This window comes from Aspergillus pseudodeflectus, assembly GCF_044049435.1.
Source record: "Aspergillus pseudodeflectus strain CBS 756.74 chromosome Unknown BJX68scaffold_95, whole genome shotgun sequence".
NCBI classification, from domain to species: domain Eukaryota; kingdom Fungi; phylum Ascomycota; class Eurotiomycetes; order Eurotiales; family Aspergillaceae; genus Aspergillus; species Aspergillus pseudodeflectus.
In genome coordinates, this window is record NW_027263871.1 from 81,672 (window position 1) to 96,288 (window position 14,617).

Consider the following 14,617-nt stretch of genomic DNA (forward strand, 5'->3'; position numbering starts at 1 on the left):
TGGGCCAATGAAGAACGGGAGGTTCGAGACATTCTCAACAATATGTTTAAACGAGAGATCTCAAGCTTATCTAAACTACAAAGGGGTTCTCCATCAAATCAAAGGCCACGAACACAATAGCGGTAATCTAGAACAATAGCTCCAGTCAGCCGGCGATGCTCTGAAGTGGACAGGCGATAGGCGGGGGTCTTACCGTGCCATAGCCCCGTACACTGGGGCCCGACCGCAGGATTCCAGCTGTAGAACTGAGCCATCGTGATACCGTTCTCGCTCAGGACGGACTGGCACGTCATGGGCGCGACGACAGCCGCGTATGCTTGACAGCCGGTGATGGCTCCGTCCTATCAGTACATAGCCTACGGTTAGCCGAATGTCCTCGTCCGCATCTCCCATCGCTTCCTTACTCACCCGGATCGGAAGTGGTGTTTGTGTGGGCTCGGTAGAGGATGACGAGGTCGTTGGCGGGCCACGGACACAGTATCGATAGTCTAGTTTTGGTTCGTGAGTATAGGTATTTTGAATATCGACATTATGCGTCATGGGGTGAGCTCACCGGGCCAAAGCCCCTGACATTGAGATCCCACAGCAGGATTCCAAGCATAGAACTCAGCCATTGAGATGTCGTATTCGTCCAAGAAGGACTGACAGGTCGTAGGAGCAACAATAGGCTCATATTGCTGACAGCCTTCAATGGCACCATCCTGGTTTATTGATCAGTCACTGCTCGCACCCCCCAGCCATCCAGGACATTGTACTTACTCGGATAGGCAGGGCTGGAGGAGTTGGAGATGGCGTGGACGTGCTCGAAGGGCCGTGGATGCAATACTGATAGTCTGAAAACCCCAACGGTAAACATGTTAGCTTGTTGTTGCAGCGTGACCTAACCATCACAGGCGCTGAACCGCCACTTACCGAGCCATAGACCTGCACAGTCAGGCCCCACTGCAGGGTTCCACGAGTAGAATTCCGCCATGGTCATGCCAAACTCAGTGAGGACCTAAGCGCAAGTCATCGGTGAGACAATGTCGTGTAGCTCGTAGCAGTCGTCGGTAATGGTTCCTTCCTAATGCTTTGGATGAGTGGCTGGCTTCACTGGATGGAGACGAATTAACAAGGCGGAAAGGGAAATACTCACCCTGATGGGTAACCCAGGAGTAGGTGTTAGGCTCGAGGTTGGGGTAGGCGAGGGGGTAAAAACACCGTCTAGGAGTTGCATGCAGTATTGATACTGCGGGTCTGGGGCACAAGCTTTCGAACTTGTATTCAGGGACGGATTCCTAGACAAAGCCCTAGCTGTCAGGTTCAAGAGCGCCTCAATGGGGATGGAACAGGACGCCTGTCGGGATCGTTCTTACAAAATCCCCAGCTCACTTAGACTCAGATCCCACCCCTCGGCCATCAGATGGCATATCAACGAAAATATCGTGCCGGCGATATCGCACTGCATATCAGCGCCCTCTGCATACAGGAAGCAATCTTTGCGCGTCCCAGGGGCCATTGGCAACAGCGTAGGGATGCTCATGTTAGCCGGGACTGTAAACGTAGCTTTAGCGATCTGTTCAGCAGGATAGCAGGCTAGCTGAGGAAGAAAAGGTCTGAAGAAACTAACCACAGAGGAATCAAAATTATATAGTAGCTACTATTTACCTTGCCCCCTCTCTCTTCCTTCTTTGAGGGTACTAACTAATCTTCGCACAGGATTATCAACACTATAATTAAGACTGTCCAAGAGGGACACGATTCTGACTGGGTTGCTAAACAGCTTGGGTTCCAACCGCCTGTCAGGCCGCCGAGCCCGATGACTGACAATCCTTCGGGGTTGCCGGGGCACGATCCTTGGAAGGTTAGTCGAATATAGTGAAGCAGGCTGTAGTTAAATGAGTCTCGTGGATTATTATTACCAGGTAAATATGTATATCGCTAGGGGGGAATATATAAGAACCTAAGTCTCATTCATGGTCTGCGCGAGAAGCTCATGGTGCTTTAGGTCTTTGGGGGATAGAAGAAAACTTCTCTTCCAGGTCCCAGGCGTGCGATCAACATTATTACCTGATGACAGGATTCTAACGGTTCTCAATTCTACACACCGAGTCTTGATTACGTGTCGACCTTCTTGCAATTTGAACCCGTCGTTGAGCCCACCTGTCCATCCCTCATCCGTGGCTTGAGCGGCGGACAGGTAGATTGGGAGAAGCTAAGGACTGCGTATGGGTACTAGAGATCTTCAGGTCTTGTCTCAACGGGATGGAGTGTTGGGAGGATCTAAGATTGCTTGCTGACTATGCTAAAGTTCGCCTACGGCTAGGTTCCCTTTGCACATGATACAATGCCCCGGCTACATCCTGTTTCAACTGCAAACAGGTTAAACCTGACTCCTGCATCTTCTCGCTCAGGCCATAACATCGAAATCAGACAAAGACAGCCATAACAGAGGCCGTTGTACCTAAACCGGAAGCATGATTGCACCAATTCTCGAGCGACACCTAAGGTCATGGCCCAGCTGGGTCCTAACCGCTGCATTGTCATAATAAGCACCGTAAAATCCAACAATTGCCCATCCCAAAGGCGCAACAATGGCGCCGTCAGGGCTGGACAGGTCGCCGAACGATATCTTTTTATCAGGATTCGAGGTGATGATCTCAATGCCAGTAATGGTAGGGTATTTAGTCTTGTTTGGTGCGAGAAAAACTTCGTAGGATTCGAACGAGACTTTGATGGATTTGATGTACTCGCCAGGGTCCAGGGTGAGGGTCTGGGTGCTGACATTGTCAGGGTAGTAAACCTGGTCAACGCTCACGTTTGTAGGGCCAGAAAATCGGGTTCTGTAACCGGAAAAGCTGGCCAACCCGGTTGAGCGATAGTTCGGGCTCCACAGTATGCTTATACTTGTCATGCGCCCAAGATCGGTGGATTTCTTGGGGAACAGAATAAGGTCGGTCCATGTAGCGTGGTAGTACGTGGAATCACCAGTCAAGCCGCTATGTAGGTACGTGCCGGAGCTTGCGATTCTGGGATGGGTCAATAATAAGTTCGGATATAACCCTGGGGATGCGCACACAATGCGAGAGGCATACTTACTGGGAGGATATGGAGGATGGAGTAACTGCGGCAGGATCATCATACTTGCGAAGCCACTTCTTGACCTCAAGGGGTCGCGCGAGAAGGAGGTTCTTGTCATCGTAGTAGACCTCATTCTTTAAGACCTGATCGACGAGGTTGGGCGGGGCATTAAACAGTAGATACCACTTATATAGGTTCTCATAAAGCTCCGTGAATGCTGGATCGTTCCTCTTAAGGATAAAAAATTTGTGCTCGAGACCCGTCAAGTAGTCTTGCAAGGTTTGCCCGTCGGAACGCGTGGTGAAGAAGTCGCGCAGGGCACGGATGCGCCAACCAGTACCAAGGGCCTGGTCGTTAAGCGCATCCTTGAATTCGTTCCAGCTCATCTCTTCAAGTTCAGAGCGGTTCTCCGTAAACCAGTTGCGGAGACTCTCAGTATCCCCAGAAGCGTTGATTGCTCTGCCGGCTGCGTGGATTTTCTCCTTTTCCTCAAGGGGAGCACTTGCCTCATCCTTGAAGATATCCTCGCTGGTATCTAACCATCGAGCTATCAGCAGAGGCTCAAGAGGTCCGTTGAAGGGATTCAGGACAACCATTTTGTGTAGTCGCTCGTGGTTCACTTGAAACAGGAAACTTGATGATTAAAATAAAGACTTGAATAGGTGATGGGGTGGAACTGGACTCTGGAGACGGGTGACTGTTATACATACGCTGGGACAACACACCTGGTAGTGTTGGTGGGGTCATTTGTAGACTCAGCTAGCCACTACGACCGCAAACTGATTACTGTTTGCAGGATACCAAAATCGGAAGGTTGCATGCAGCTGGTGGGGATTCACCCAGCCAGCCCTTGATTTCTCAGCCAGCCACTACTATCACATCCGTTCGAAATTGAGCGCCTTGAGGAGTCTGTGAGAGTTGATGGAGCTGGGGAGAAGGTTTCATTGGTCACGTTATTATGCATTAGCGGTCATGGCACATGCAATCTACTATCTGAAGACGCACTGGGCCAGTCGAGCTTCCGTCGGTTTTGTGGTTCGCAATAGACTACGAGCACGTCGTGCTCTAAGACAAGCACCTTCTGCTTGCTTTTGACTAGCGTTCGATGCGGGAGACCTTAAGTCTACGGTTCACTCTAACGAAGCCAAGCCTGCCTACTCGGACAATTGAGAACCGGCCATTCATGACTAGCAAAACACACACACACAGACTGTCAAGTGAAGCTGACACAGCTGGCCCCTAGCCTCTCAAGCGATCCCTTTTTGGATTCAAAGTTCAAGAAAAGTGATGGTTCCTAGGAAAAGCAAGCTAACTAGAGCTTTTGTCCATCTCTAGCTCCTAGATCGCCTTCTTTAAATGTGTTCGCCTAAGTCCATAAGTATAGATTAATGTGCACGTTATTTGATGAACAATTAGAAGTAGGTTTTGCAACCAAAAAGGGGCGAGTAAGTAAGTCTGCTGTTAATGTTCCCTTTTTAGGGTCTTGTTGCAGCATCAACGAAAGGAGTGATGCAAGGCGCTGAATGTTCTTAGCACCAAATTCGGGGGGCAACCTGTCCGTCAGATGCTTTACGAAGGTCTTATTCATACTATCATGCCCGTCAAGCAGCTGACTGATAAGGCAAAGGTGCTCTTCATCAATCCGTTCTGCTGAGAGGCCGAACGTCCCCAGTGGAAACAACGGTTCGTTTCTCGCCAGTTCAAATATCCCATGCAGGTCAGAAGGAAGTAATGCATCTACAGGTCTCTGATTACATCCCTGATCCTGTATAACTGATTGATGTGAGTTTGGCACGAGGTCCGAAATTTATAGAATGGGTGCATCCTACCTCCACCCAGATCACCAATCTTGACCAAAAGATCAGAGATCTGTGCGTCGTCTAGTTGACCCCGAGGTCTCTGCGTAGCTATCGAATAATTCGGCGCACTACCATCTACTGTTGACAGAGGATGCTACAGCTCCAGGAGAGACTCAGCCATGACCAAAAGGATGTATTCAGGTATGTCAGATATCTCTCGATATCATGAAACTATCTAGCTAGGGAGTCGCTATATATAGCTACATACATGAAAGAAGACATGTGACATGTGTGCTAGAATCTTCCGTGGAAGACAAAGAGCGATATGCGGGGCTTCCAACAACTGTCTTTCCTTCCAACCACTTTACAGGGCTGAATTCTGGTGGCCCCAATAGTGTTTTGCTGGGCGCAGCTCCAACGGTTGAAACCATAATATTTGATGGTTGTAGGTCTGGGTCAAAGTCAGGAGGCTTCTAGGTCTCATGCCAGGAGTGCTAACCTACCATAGTGAACAATGCCTAGTGGGTGAAGGAAAGTGGGACCCATTAATATCTGTTTCGAGATAGATTGTACTTTCATTCCGATCGACTTCCCATCGGCTTCCGAGTGAGCTCTCAGCATCATTTTCTATCGCTGCTTTGCCTGAGCATGAGCACCTGCCGAGCAGCTGCTATATCAATCTAGTCTTGCCGCATGACATCTTCTACAAAGCCCATGCCAGCTTGTTCAAACCTGACCGTGTATTCCTGCGCAACCTGAGGTGGCCAGTCAGTAGGTGGTCTATATCCAGGCAAAAGACAGACAAGCATATCATGTTTGAATCTAAACAGTCACCGCTGGTAGATTTCAACGCATCGCCACGTTGTATTAATACTAGGCTTCATGACCTCCATGACCTTGTGATCCATGTTTCGCCATGACTGAACGTCAGGGAACCGGCCCGCTATCAGCACCAGGGCCATCATCTGGGCGATCATATGTGGGCTGTTTCAAAGCATTTCTTCCCGCGGAGGCTATAACTGCTAAAGTTAAGCCATCCACATCTATGCAAGCTATGCGCGCATTAAATAAGCCTGGTATGCCTGGTGGCTTGGAAACTTTTGCTATTAAGATGTTCTTATTTACTCCTAAGTACCATCATGTTGCCTATAACACACTGCTTGGGTATTTTTTGGTACCCGTGGCAGCTTCTAGGCCCTTATCTCGTCACTTATTTCAAGCTTGTTAGTTAGTTAAGGTATTGGCGTACCAGTGGCTACTAGGGGATGCGCTATATTAAAAGTCTAGGTACCTTATAATCTTTTTTTACTAAATGCTATAATATTTCGTCTTAGGTAATCTCTTTTATTAATCTACAGCGGCCCAGGGCTGGCTCTTATTAGATTATTTAAATACTATTATAGGGCTAAACAGGAAGATGGATTCCTATTTTTAGCCTTTTAGGGAAGTAGAGGCTCTCCTACAGTGCCCTTGCATTTCTTTCCCAGTAGAAGAAAGGAGGTATTAGATAGTTTAGCAAGACCCAATTGCAACCACGTAGTGTTTGTTGTCCCAAGGCCCGAGTCATGTAATAAATAAATAGCTTAAGTGCAATAGTTACTAAGGAAGCTTTATTAATATCACTATTTAATAGAGTTCACCTCTAATTTAGGGGAATCAAGTTGAGGAAAGTAATCCTAATTTCTATTTTAATGCGAAACCTGGGAATTATCAGGCTTAATGGTTGACAATTAGTCCGTTTTCAAAATACGACGCTTAATTTACTCTAATCCCAGGCTTTCAATCTTTCAATCAGTATGCCGTCACGCTGGTGATAACCATAATATTTGACCCCCCTGCAGCCTCCAAATGCTTAGCTATAAAGGAAGAACTATTGTCTCCAGCGCCTAGAGCACTGGAGAGACCGTTAGATGTTATTACCAGGGACGATGGGGTATCGGATGAAGTATGAGAGCAGCCATCACAAAATCACCGAAAATTTAGCTCAAAGTGCAAGGGACAGAGGATCTGGTTATCAATACTTGTACACTTAATTTAAAAACGCTCAACTCTCCATATCATACTTTAGGTTGAGCCAGTATTTGAATCGTGCAACCAGCTCATTAGAGACTATGACGCGCATCGTTGTCCATTCCAGCACATCGTAAAACCATAGGAATACCCCCTTTCTTTTCTTGTATTTTCATTTTATTTCAATTTTCATTTTATTCTTCATTTGAAAGATGCGACCATCCTGTGTATGGGCAGTCTCTTGCGCATTGTGTGTCAAAAAGCCTATGTGCATCCATCAAGATTTGACGAAGACTACCTAGTTGGAAGCTTTCCACTCAAGAGTGACATCGCGACTGGCGCCAGCAAATGATAGAGCTGAATAGTGCCTGGGCGAGTGCGCAAGACGAAGGTAATAAGGGCTTCAATTTGATAATTAGAAAAGCTGCCACTAAACCTGTACGCCTGAGTGAGCCGCTTGTGCCACATATTCCCACACATAATATAGGATGCTCTCCAGGATTCCTTGTAGGAGGCTTTATATCTCCAGCGTTGCTAATAAAGGCGCTTGCTTCCTGGGCCCTATTGGAAAAATACTGTCGCCCGTAGGCACGATCCACGTCAAAGAAGAAGGACGTCGGATCGTGATAGCTCCGGCCACAGTAGTGGCGTATGGAAAGGAGATAGAGGACGAAGAAGGCAGAGAAAATAAGCCTGGTCACGGAGACGGAATCTCTGCCAAATGAAAAGCACCGCAAGACACACATTCCTGGGCTACCCACAGGCGGGGTCTCAGCTGATCGTCCATCGGATCTCCGAGTGAGTGTGAAGTCTGCCGTTGGCCAGCTTGGGTCAATAATGGTTGATTAAGCAACATATAAATAGGTGCGGGATCAAGAATAATTAATCAAACGAAGTGTCAGAACAGACGAGGAAGTTCTCCGTCGGTAGACGCGATGGCGCCTTCGGGTCGGGGTTCTCCCACCCTTTCGGGTTAGATTGTTTCGGCCCACTATAAAAGACCGAAGTCTAGACTCACTAACTACGAATACGGAGTAAGAGATCGTGTTTTGGTGGGGCCATTTACATAGCGGAATTTTTCTGATGGGCGAACTTATCCAGAGTCTGGCGAAGAGCTTACTTGTTCTTCCAGTTCAGGCCAATTGCAACCCAGAGACGATTCGGCTAATGTTGCCTGATGGGGAATAAAAAGTGGCTCACCTGAAAGTAGGTAACGAGAGAGCCCCTCGGAGACCTAACATGCAAGCATTAAAATGTCCGTCACATTGGGCAACATTGGCTGGCTAAAAATCGGGTTCGCCGTTCGTTCAGTGAAGTGGGGAAAAAATCCATTTCTCTCCCACACTTAACCTACGAGTCCCTGCATGGATAGGTTCGTGTAGGCTATTGGAACACTGCTCAATGCGGTCGACGCTAACTTTTAAGGTCTCAGCCTGAGCCTTGGGCCATTGGTCGCCCTGCTCCTGTCCAACAACACACGTTGTTAACATCCGAAACTTCCGCGGCGCCCACATTCTCCTTTGTGGAACTTTGGGGGGTATACTTGCAAAAGAGAACAACACATGGGAGATTGTCTGCCTCATGAACGGAGGTTCCCGTCTATATTTGAGAATATTTTCTGGTTGGGACATTTGCGGAGAAATCCGTAAATGACTAGTCAGTTGGCGAGTTGGAGGCTGGCTGAGCCCCCACCGGTCCATCTTCCCTGAGAAATCCCCAGCACCCTATCAGAGTACAGAAAAGCTAGTACGATCTAGCGTGCTCTCTTTGTATTTTACGGCCGGTCGGGCCGGGGCTAGATAATTCTTGGGAACAGAGGACAGGCACGACGGTATATAGCTTCCTCCCTCTCCAGGGTTTGTCACTTTTGTTGGCCCGTTTTCCTACCAGGCTCTCGCACTGCTTCTTTCCCATTGGATTTGCCAAAAGCTTAAGCAAATCTATTATAGCAATGCGCCACTTCCGCACAGCTGCACTAACAGGAGCTTTGCTTCTTGCAGGCTTAACACCAGTCATTGCGCAGACTGAATCATGTACCGTACCAGCTCGGCAGATACTAGAGAACCCTTCTTTTGAGACTGGCAGCGCGGCCCCCTGGGATATATCTAGGGGGTGTAGTGCGGGTTGCGCCGGTGGGCCGCCTGAGATTATAGATGACGTGGAGAATGCGCATGACGGATCCTGGGTGTTGTAAGTGCAATATGTCCCATATTTGATTTACCCGGGCCATTGCATACACGCATACTAGAGTTCTGGGTTAATTAACTATTGCTATTTTGGGATACTTGCAGGCGCCAGACTTTCGAGGACAACATAGTTCGGTTCGCTACGCAGCCCGTTACGATTGAGAGCCCTGGCGAGCCTCACAATATCTCTTTGTGGTATCGGTATGATGCACTGCCAGGTTTCACAGCCACTACTTGTGCCATTAATGTTAGATATGGCACTACGCCCTTAGAGAATATCGGTAGATCTCTCACGGCCCCCGACGCAGGATGGACGCAGCTATCAGCTACTTGGACACCCACCAACGCTGAATATACCTTCTACGTGGCGTACGGCTGCATTAACACCACTATCTACCTGGATGATATTCAGTTTTGGGCTCCTGAGAGGGAGACTATTTGTTCCACTTCTACGAGTTCAACTAGTACTAGCACGGTGACTTCTTCGTCTACAACCACGTCGTCCACCACAACTTCATCCACAACAACATCACCCACGACCACTTCGTCCACGACCACTTCATCCACGGCCACTTCGTCCACCACGACCAGTTCATCCACCACTACTTCATCCACGACCACTTCGTCCACCACTACTTCCTCCACCACGACTTCCTCCACTACTACTTCATCAACATCGTCCAGCTTCACTACCACCACAAAGCCAACATGCAACCCCCACCATACCAAGACCGTCACCAGGACAAAGACGGTTACGGAAACCGCCTGCCCTACCTCGCTCCCGCGCTACTTTGAATGCCTCGTTAATGGTATCCACCACCATTGATCTTGTCTCCTGAGGTGGAACATTGGACGCGAGAGCGGCCAGGACGGGTGGGACGAAGCCTGGGCGAAGAAGACGATCTTCGAGTAGGAGAAAGGAGATATTGGATACTTTGGTGGGAGCCTATTGCAACTGCGTTGTGTTCGTTGTCCCGAGGCCCGAGTCGTGTAACAAGTAAAACAGCTTGAGTGTAATAGTTACTAAGGAAGCTTTGTTAACATCACCATTTAACAGAGTTTACTCTCTGATTTAGGGGAATCAAGTTGCTGAAAGTAATCCTAATTTCTGTTTTGATGCGACACCTAAATGGTTCACAGGAAGACACGCGTCCACAATCCATGCCAGCAGTAAATAATCCTGCGATGATACCACAGTTTGGTTAGAATCTGCAAAATCTGGGCTAGCCAGCCTGTCTCCTACATATCTGGTCATCTTGAGATGTTTGACACCCATGGCAGTCGTTGTCCTACCCGTACGGGACGGGACCTGAAAAAGGAGTGTGCTGAAGGTCAGCGAAGCCATCTGATGCCGATCGGGACTTGTGAGGCGGTACATGGCGTTCGGCATAAAGCCTACCAAGTCGTTGTACCTGACTCGCGAGTTCCATTAGGCTCTATCTGTGTGCCGACGAAGCTCCGAATGTCGACAAATGTTATCCAAACCATAACTAGGCATTATCAGGCTTAATGGTCTACAATCGGTCCGTCCTAAAATACAACGCTTAATTTACTTAACGGGGTGTGGAGGATAGAAGCGGGAGTCGGGGGGGTCTCAGAAGCGCCTAGTAGTTGGTCCAGCCAGTTTTCAATGTTCTGAAAGGAAGTTTTTGACATAAATATCAACAATATGAAGCGCTTTTCGTAGTAGTTTTGCGTTTGCTGTTGCACCTGTCTTGTTTGTTGTCTTATGACGTGACCAGGATATACAAACAGTGCAAACGAGGTCCACATCTGGCCTGATCGAATCCGACTAGCCAAAAGTTGCATTCTGAGCAGCTGCATCACGTGCCAGTGACTGCAAACGCAACAAACAGCTAAGCCTCAACCAAAGTAAGGTGATCACGAGCTTCAAGTTGCTTACGGAGTAGAAAGACCCTTGACTGCAGAAGTTCAGCCAGCCCCAGCGCCTTTGGAACTTAGCGGAATGAACGAGGTTTTCGTCTGGCCCTCTTCACGGAGGGGAAGGGAGGCAGCGGCGCAGAATCTTGAATAAAACCCTTCTTCTTTACGGTTTACTGCATCAGCATCGAGAACTAAAAAAGCAAACGAGAACTGCGAGAAAATCGATGTAATTTAGCGAAGTTCTGAACAAGTACCTGGGCGATCCTCCGGCCTCGGAAAAAGCGAGCATCGAAGGCTCCGATCGCCTGGTCCAGAACTCCAAAACTAGTTTGTTTGCTATGCTTGGCAAGGGAGCTAACGAGCTAGCCCCGTGAATCTATCCTGTCTAGAAATGAGTGATTATAGAATCAATGAGAGTTGAATTATTAACAGAAGGTAGATGCGCCCAGGTACTCCTTGTCTTCATAAAGAGATATTTTTTCGGAAGAGAAGATAAAAAAGAAAATCAAAGCAATCGGCTATCAGGACAGCCGCGGAGATGCAGGAAAGCCGCTAATGCAACTGAGAGGTTTCTAGTTGGCCAAGTGGATAACAACTCAGCTACTCCCCCAGCTGCATACCTGCAACTCTAACACAGAGGAGACCCCAACACACAGCTGAAGAAGGCCCACCGTCCGGGAAAGAGCACTATAAAAGGGGAGTAAAAGACTCCCATCCTCCCGTCCGAGAAGGTCAGGGCAGCCATCACTGCGGACCTCGTGCTCCCCACAACAACTGCAAACCAGTCAATATGCCGTTCAGCTATACAAGCAAAAATGTCCATCTCCGGCCGGACGGAAAGGAGCTCTATCTTTGCGCCACCTGCAAAACTGACGACGACGATTGGGTCTATAGCGAGATCAGGCTTGACGACAAGCTGAATGTTTTGCCGGACGATACTGTTTTCATCGACGATCCGAGGTCCGGTTTTGATCTTTTCCCTGATCAACCCAAGCCGTTCACAATTAGTGGCAGGGTTTCTTATGATACGCTAGAGCTCAAAAGCGGATCTGTTCTCAGCGGTGTAGTCTCTGACGGTACAGCGTTTACATTCTGTCTGGAATTCTATTTCAGCAACTACAATGGGAGGCTTGGATTTGATGCTCCGTCAGTTGAACTCTCTCCCATCCCCCACTCAGTCTCCCGCAGTTGGTATCCGATAATTCGTACTGATCGCAAGAAAGACACGACGACGTCCGTGGCAGGATGGTGAAGTACACTCTAAACGATGACGCAGTCCTACGGGGCTTGGTCGTCGGGAAAGATGGCCGCCTCCATTACAGTGAGTTACCACTGGGTGACCACTACGAGAATAAGGACGGATATCTCGTTCCCAAAAAAGACGGGCATTTCAATTGGACGGCGAGATCGTTCTGGATTGGGAGTGATTGATCGCTTAGTGCCGAACTCCAATATTGGAGCCTGGGTGGTGGGTATCAAATCGCTAGTTACGATATCTATAAGGATATCGAGGTTGGCATGAGGGGAGGATTGTTAATCACTGATCCGTGAGTCTTTGTGTTCCTTTAACATTCTATGACTTACAAACAGGAAGAGGCAATTCTGACGTGTGATGGCACTGAACAGTGTGGAGTACGGTTTCTTCGACCCGCGAGGCCCCTTTTTCAGATTCCTTGAGGACATTCCACTCCTAGGGTACTACATTGCTGGAATTGACGCTATGGCAGGGGATGAAGTGCGTAACTGACTGCTGACTCTGTGCCTGGTGATCCGGTAACTGGATTACTAACCTACCTGTACTATAGGATGAGGCCAAACGCGCTGCGGCAGAGTGCACCTACTCCACGATGGTACTCGCTGCTTCCATTGCGGGTGGCACTCTTGGGGGGCCTCTGGGCGCGGCTCTTGGATCTGCCATAGCCACAGTAGCGGGGAAATACGTCGAAGCTGCTATAGCAGAAACAATCGAAGACCCGACACTGCGAGCGCCATTGACAGGCGTCAGTATCTACAACATTCTTGTGTCCGAGGTGTTCATTATTGCTGGCGTTGGAATCGGCGAGATAAGCTCCCAGTTTGGGCAGCTTCTCACAGACGAACTCACTGAAGAAGGCTTTAGCGAGCTGTTCAGCAAGATGGCAGGCCAGCTAGGGAAGAAGGGTCTGAATAAACTGACCAAGGAGGAATTAAAATTGTATGGCGGCTACTATATACCTTGCCGTTCTCCCTTCCTTCTTTGCGGGTACTAACTGATCTCTTCGCACAGGATTGTCGACACTGTCATTAAGGCTGTCCAGGAGGGACACGATTCTGACTGGGTCGCTAAACAGCTTGGGTTCCAACCGCCTGTCAGGCTGCCGAGCCCGAATGAGAACCCTTCGGGGCCACCGGGGCACGATCCTTGGAAGATCGGTCGAATCTAGTACAGCAGCTTGCAGTCAAATGAGGCCTCGTGGATTATCATTGCTGGATAAATATGTAGATGGCTAGGGAGTACTGAATGAGAACCGAAGACTGATTCATGCTCTGCGCGAGAAGATGATGGTGCTGTAGGTCTTTGGGGGATACAAGAATGCTCTTCTTCAAGGTCCCTCATAGGCGTGCGACAACATTATTACCTTCCCCTTTTCTGCCCATGCATGTGCCCCTCTGCCTTGCAACTCACAGCATTAATAAACGTAAGGTCATATTTACTAGTGCCTAGAAAGACAGAAAAAGCTCTTTGTGCGGTACACAAACCACATATACGAGGAAGCAGTAATAACTGGCCAGGCAGCTAAGCGGGCTTGTCAGTGGAGATGAGAGATACCTTAACAGCCCAGAAAGTTCAATGAGACACTCACCGTCTACGAACAGAGTGAATATAGCAGACATATGTTGCAAATGAAGTCGAATCAACACCACCATTCAGGAAAAATCAGTCCCCCTCCAACCTTGCAGCAAATCCCCCATACCTCGTTATCGTAATGGACGCCATGGCTGCCCCCGCATCGACGAACCTCCACTCCTCATGACTTAACATCCCCCTTAGGTGAGCTTCACGCTCTTTCCTGCAGCCGTGGTTTTTGCGATACATACTTATTGTTGTGCGGCAGCATGAAGGATTTCAGAAATGAGGCGTCTAGTAGATTATCATATAGTCTAAAGCATACGGTTCGTCAACATACAAAATCATACATTGTTCATTCAAATTTGTCGTCCAAAGCCTCGAGAAAAAGTTGTGTATTCTCTGCCAGACGCTCCACCGCAATAGCAGTCTTTCAAAGTCGGTGAACAGCAGAGTGCCTTAATGCACGAAGGTTGCTGACTAACTCGTCTAAAGGCTTCTTTGTTGGGGAAGCAGCTGAATCCACTCAGTAAGTTCCACTGCCACTGGGCCCAGCCAGTCTTGACCAAGAGCTGAGGTAAGTGCCTTTGAGCATACATAAAACATCCTTCTTCCACTAATCTCTAAATTTTTGTTGTGATGATATGCTGACTTTGGTAGTATATATAAACAGGGTAAAGACTTGGAGTTGGATTATCTGTACTAATCATTAGTCTAGAAGCGCAAAAAACCCTAAGTTTGCTTTTATAAAGTACCAACTGTCAGATAAGTCCAACCGATCCTGCTTAGGCCTGGAAGGGCTTAAGGTATTCTGATATCGATAGAGAAGACTGCTTCTTAACGAACTAAGA

At 48.3% G+C, this 14,617-nt stretch overlaps 6 protein-coding genes across 6 annotated transcripts; 3 read left to right on the forward strand and 3 right to left on the reverse strand.

Moving 5' to 3' along the window:
- Nucleotides 1-98: 98 nt before the first annotated feature.
- On the reverse strand, nt 99-1,522 carry BJX68DRAFT_273009 (uncharacterized protein; the record flags this gene model as incomplete). The annotated part of the gene is made up of 7 exons (XM_071047338.1): nt 99-341; nt 409-488; nt 554-701; nt 760-833; nt 913-997; nt 1,136-1,277; nt 1,356-1,522. The coding sequence occupies 7 exons, from the start codon at nt 1,520-1,522 to the stop codon at nt 99-101; spliced, it is 939 nt and encodes a 312-aa protein (XP_070892630.1).
- Nucleotides 1,523-2,228: 706 nt separating this feature from the next.
- BJX68DRAFT_249652 (uncharacterized protein) lies at nt 2,229-3,794 on the reverse strand. The gene is made up of 3 exons (XM_071042153.1): nt 3,079-3,794; nt 2,325-3,008; nt 2,229-2,282 (listed from the first exon to the last, which is right to left on the reverse strand). The coding sequence occupies exons 1-2, from the start codon at nt 3,654-3,656 to the stop codon at nt 2,444-2,446; spliced, it is 1,143 nt and encodes a 380-aa protein (XP_070892631.1). The 5' UTR covers nt 3,657-3,794; the 3' UTR covers nt 2,229-2,282; nt 2,325-2,443.
- A 2,959-nt stretch (nt 3,795-6,753) lies between these two features.
- On the reverse strand, nt 6,754-7,738 carry BJX68DRAFT_249653 (uncharacterized protein). The gene has a single exon (XM_071042154.1). The coding sequence runs from the start codon at nt 7,613-7,615 to the stop codon at nt 7,187-7,189; it is 429 nt and encodes a 142-aa protein (XP_070892632.1). The 5' UTR covers nt 7,616-7,738; the 3' UTR covers nt 6,754-7,186.
- A 946-nt stretch (nt 7,739-8,684) lies between these two features.
- Nucleotides 8,685-10,154, forward strand: BJX68DRAFT_249655 (uncharacterized protein). Its single transcript, XM_071042155.1, has 2 exons — nt 8,685-9,059; nt 9,161-10,154. Exons 1-2 carry the CDS (start codon nt 8,821-8,823, stop codon nt 9,879-9,881), a joined length of 960 nt encoding a protein of 319 aa, XP_070892633.1. The 5' UTR covers nt 8,685-8,820; the 3' UTR covers nt 9,882-10,154.
- Nucleotides 10,155-11,650: 1,496 nt separating this feature from the next.
- On the forward strand, nt 11,651-12,618 carry BJX68DRAFT_220490 (uncharacterized protein). Its single transcript, XM_071037903.1, has 4 exons — nt 11,651-11,899; nt 11,954-12,085; nt 12,163-12,486; nt 12,566-12,618. The coding sequence occupies exons 1-3, from the start codon at nt 11,730-11,732 to the stop codon at nt 12,368-12,370; spliced, it is 510 nt and encodes a 169-aa protein (XP_070892634.1). The 5' UTR covers nt 11,651-11,729; the 3' UTR covers nt 12,371-12,486; nt 12,566-12,618.
- BJX68DRAFT_249659 (uncharacterized protein) lies at nt 12,464-13,623 on the forward strand. Its single transcript, XM_071042156.1, has 3 exons — nt 12,464-12,674; nt 12,745-13,133; nt 13,206-13,623. The coding sequence occupies exons 1-3, from the start codon at nt 12,552-12,554 to the stop codon at nt 13,360-13,362; spliced, it is 669 nt and encodes a 222-aa protein (XP_070892635.1). The 5' UTR covers nt 12,464-12,551; the 3' UTR covers nt 13,363-13,623.
- The last annotated feature ends 994 nt before the right edge of the window (nt 13,624-14,617 follow it).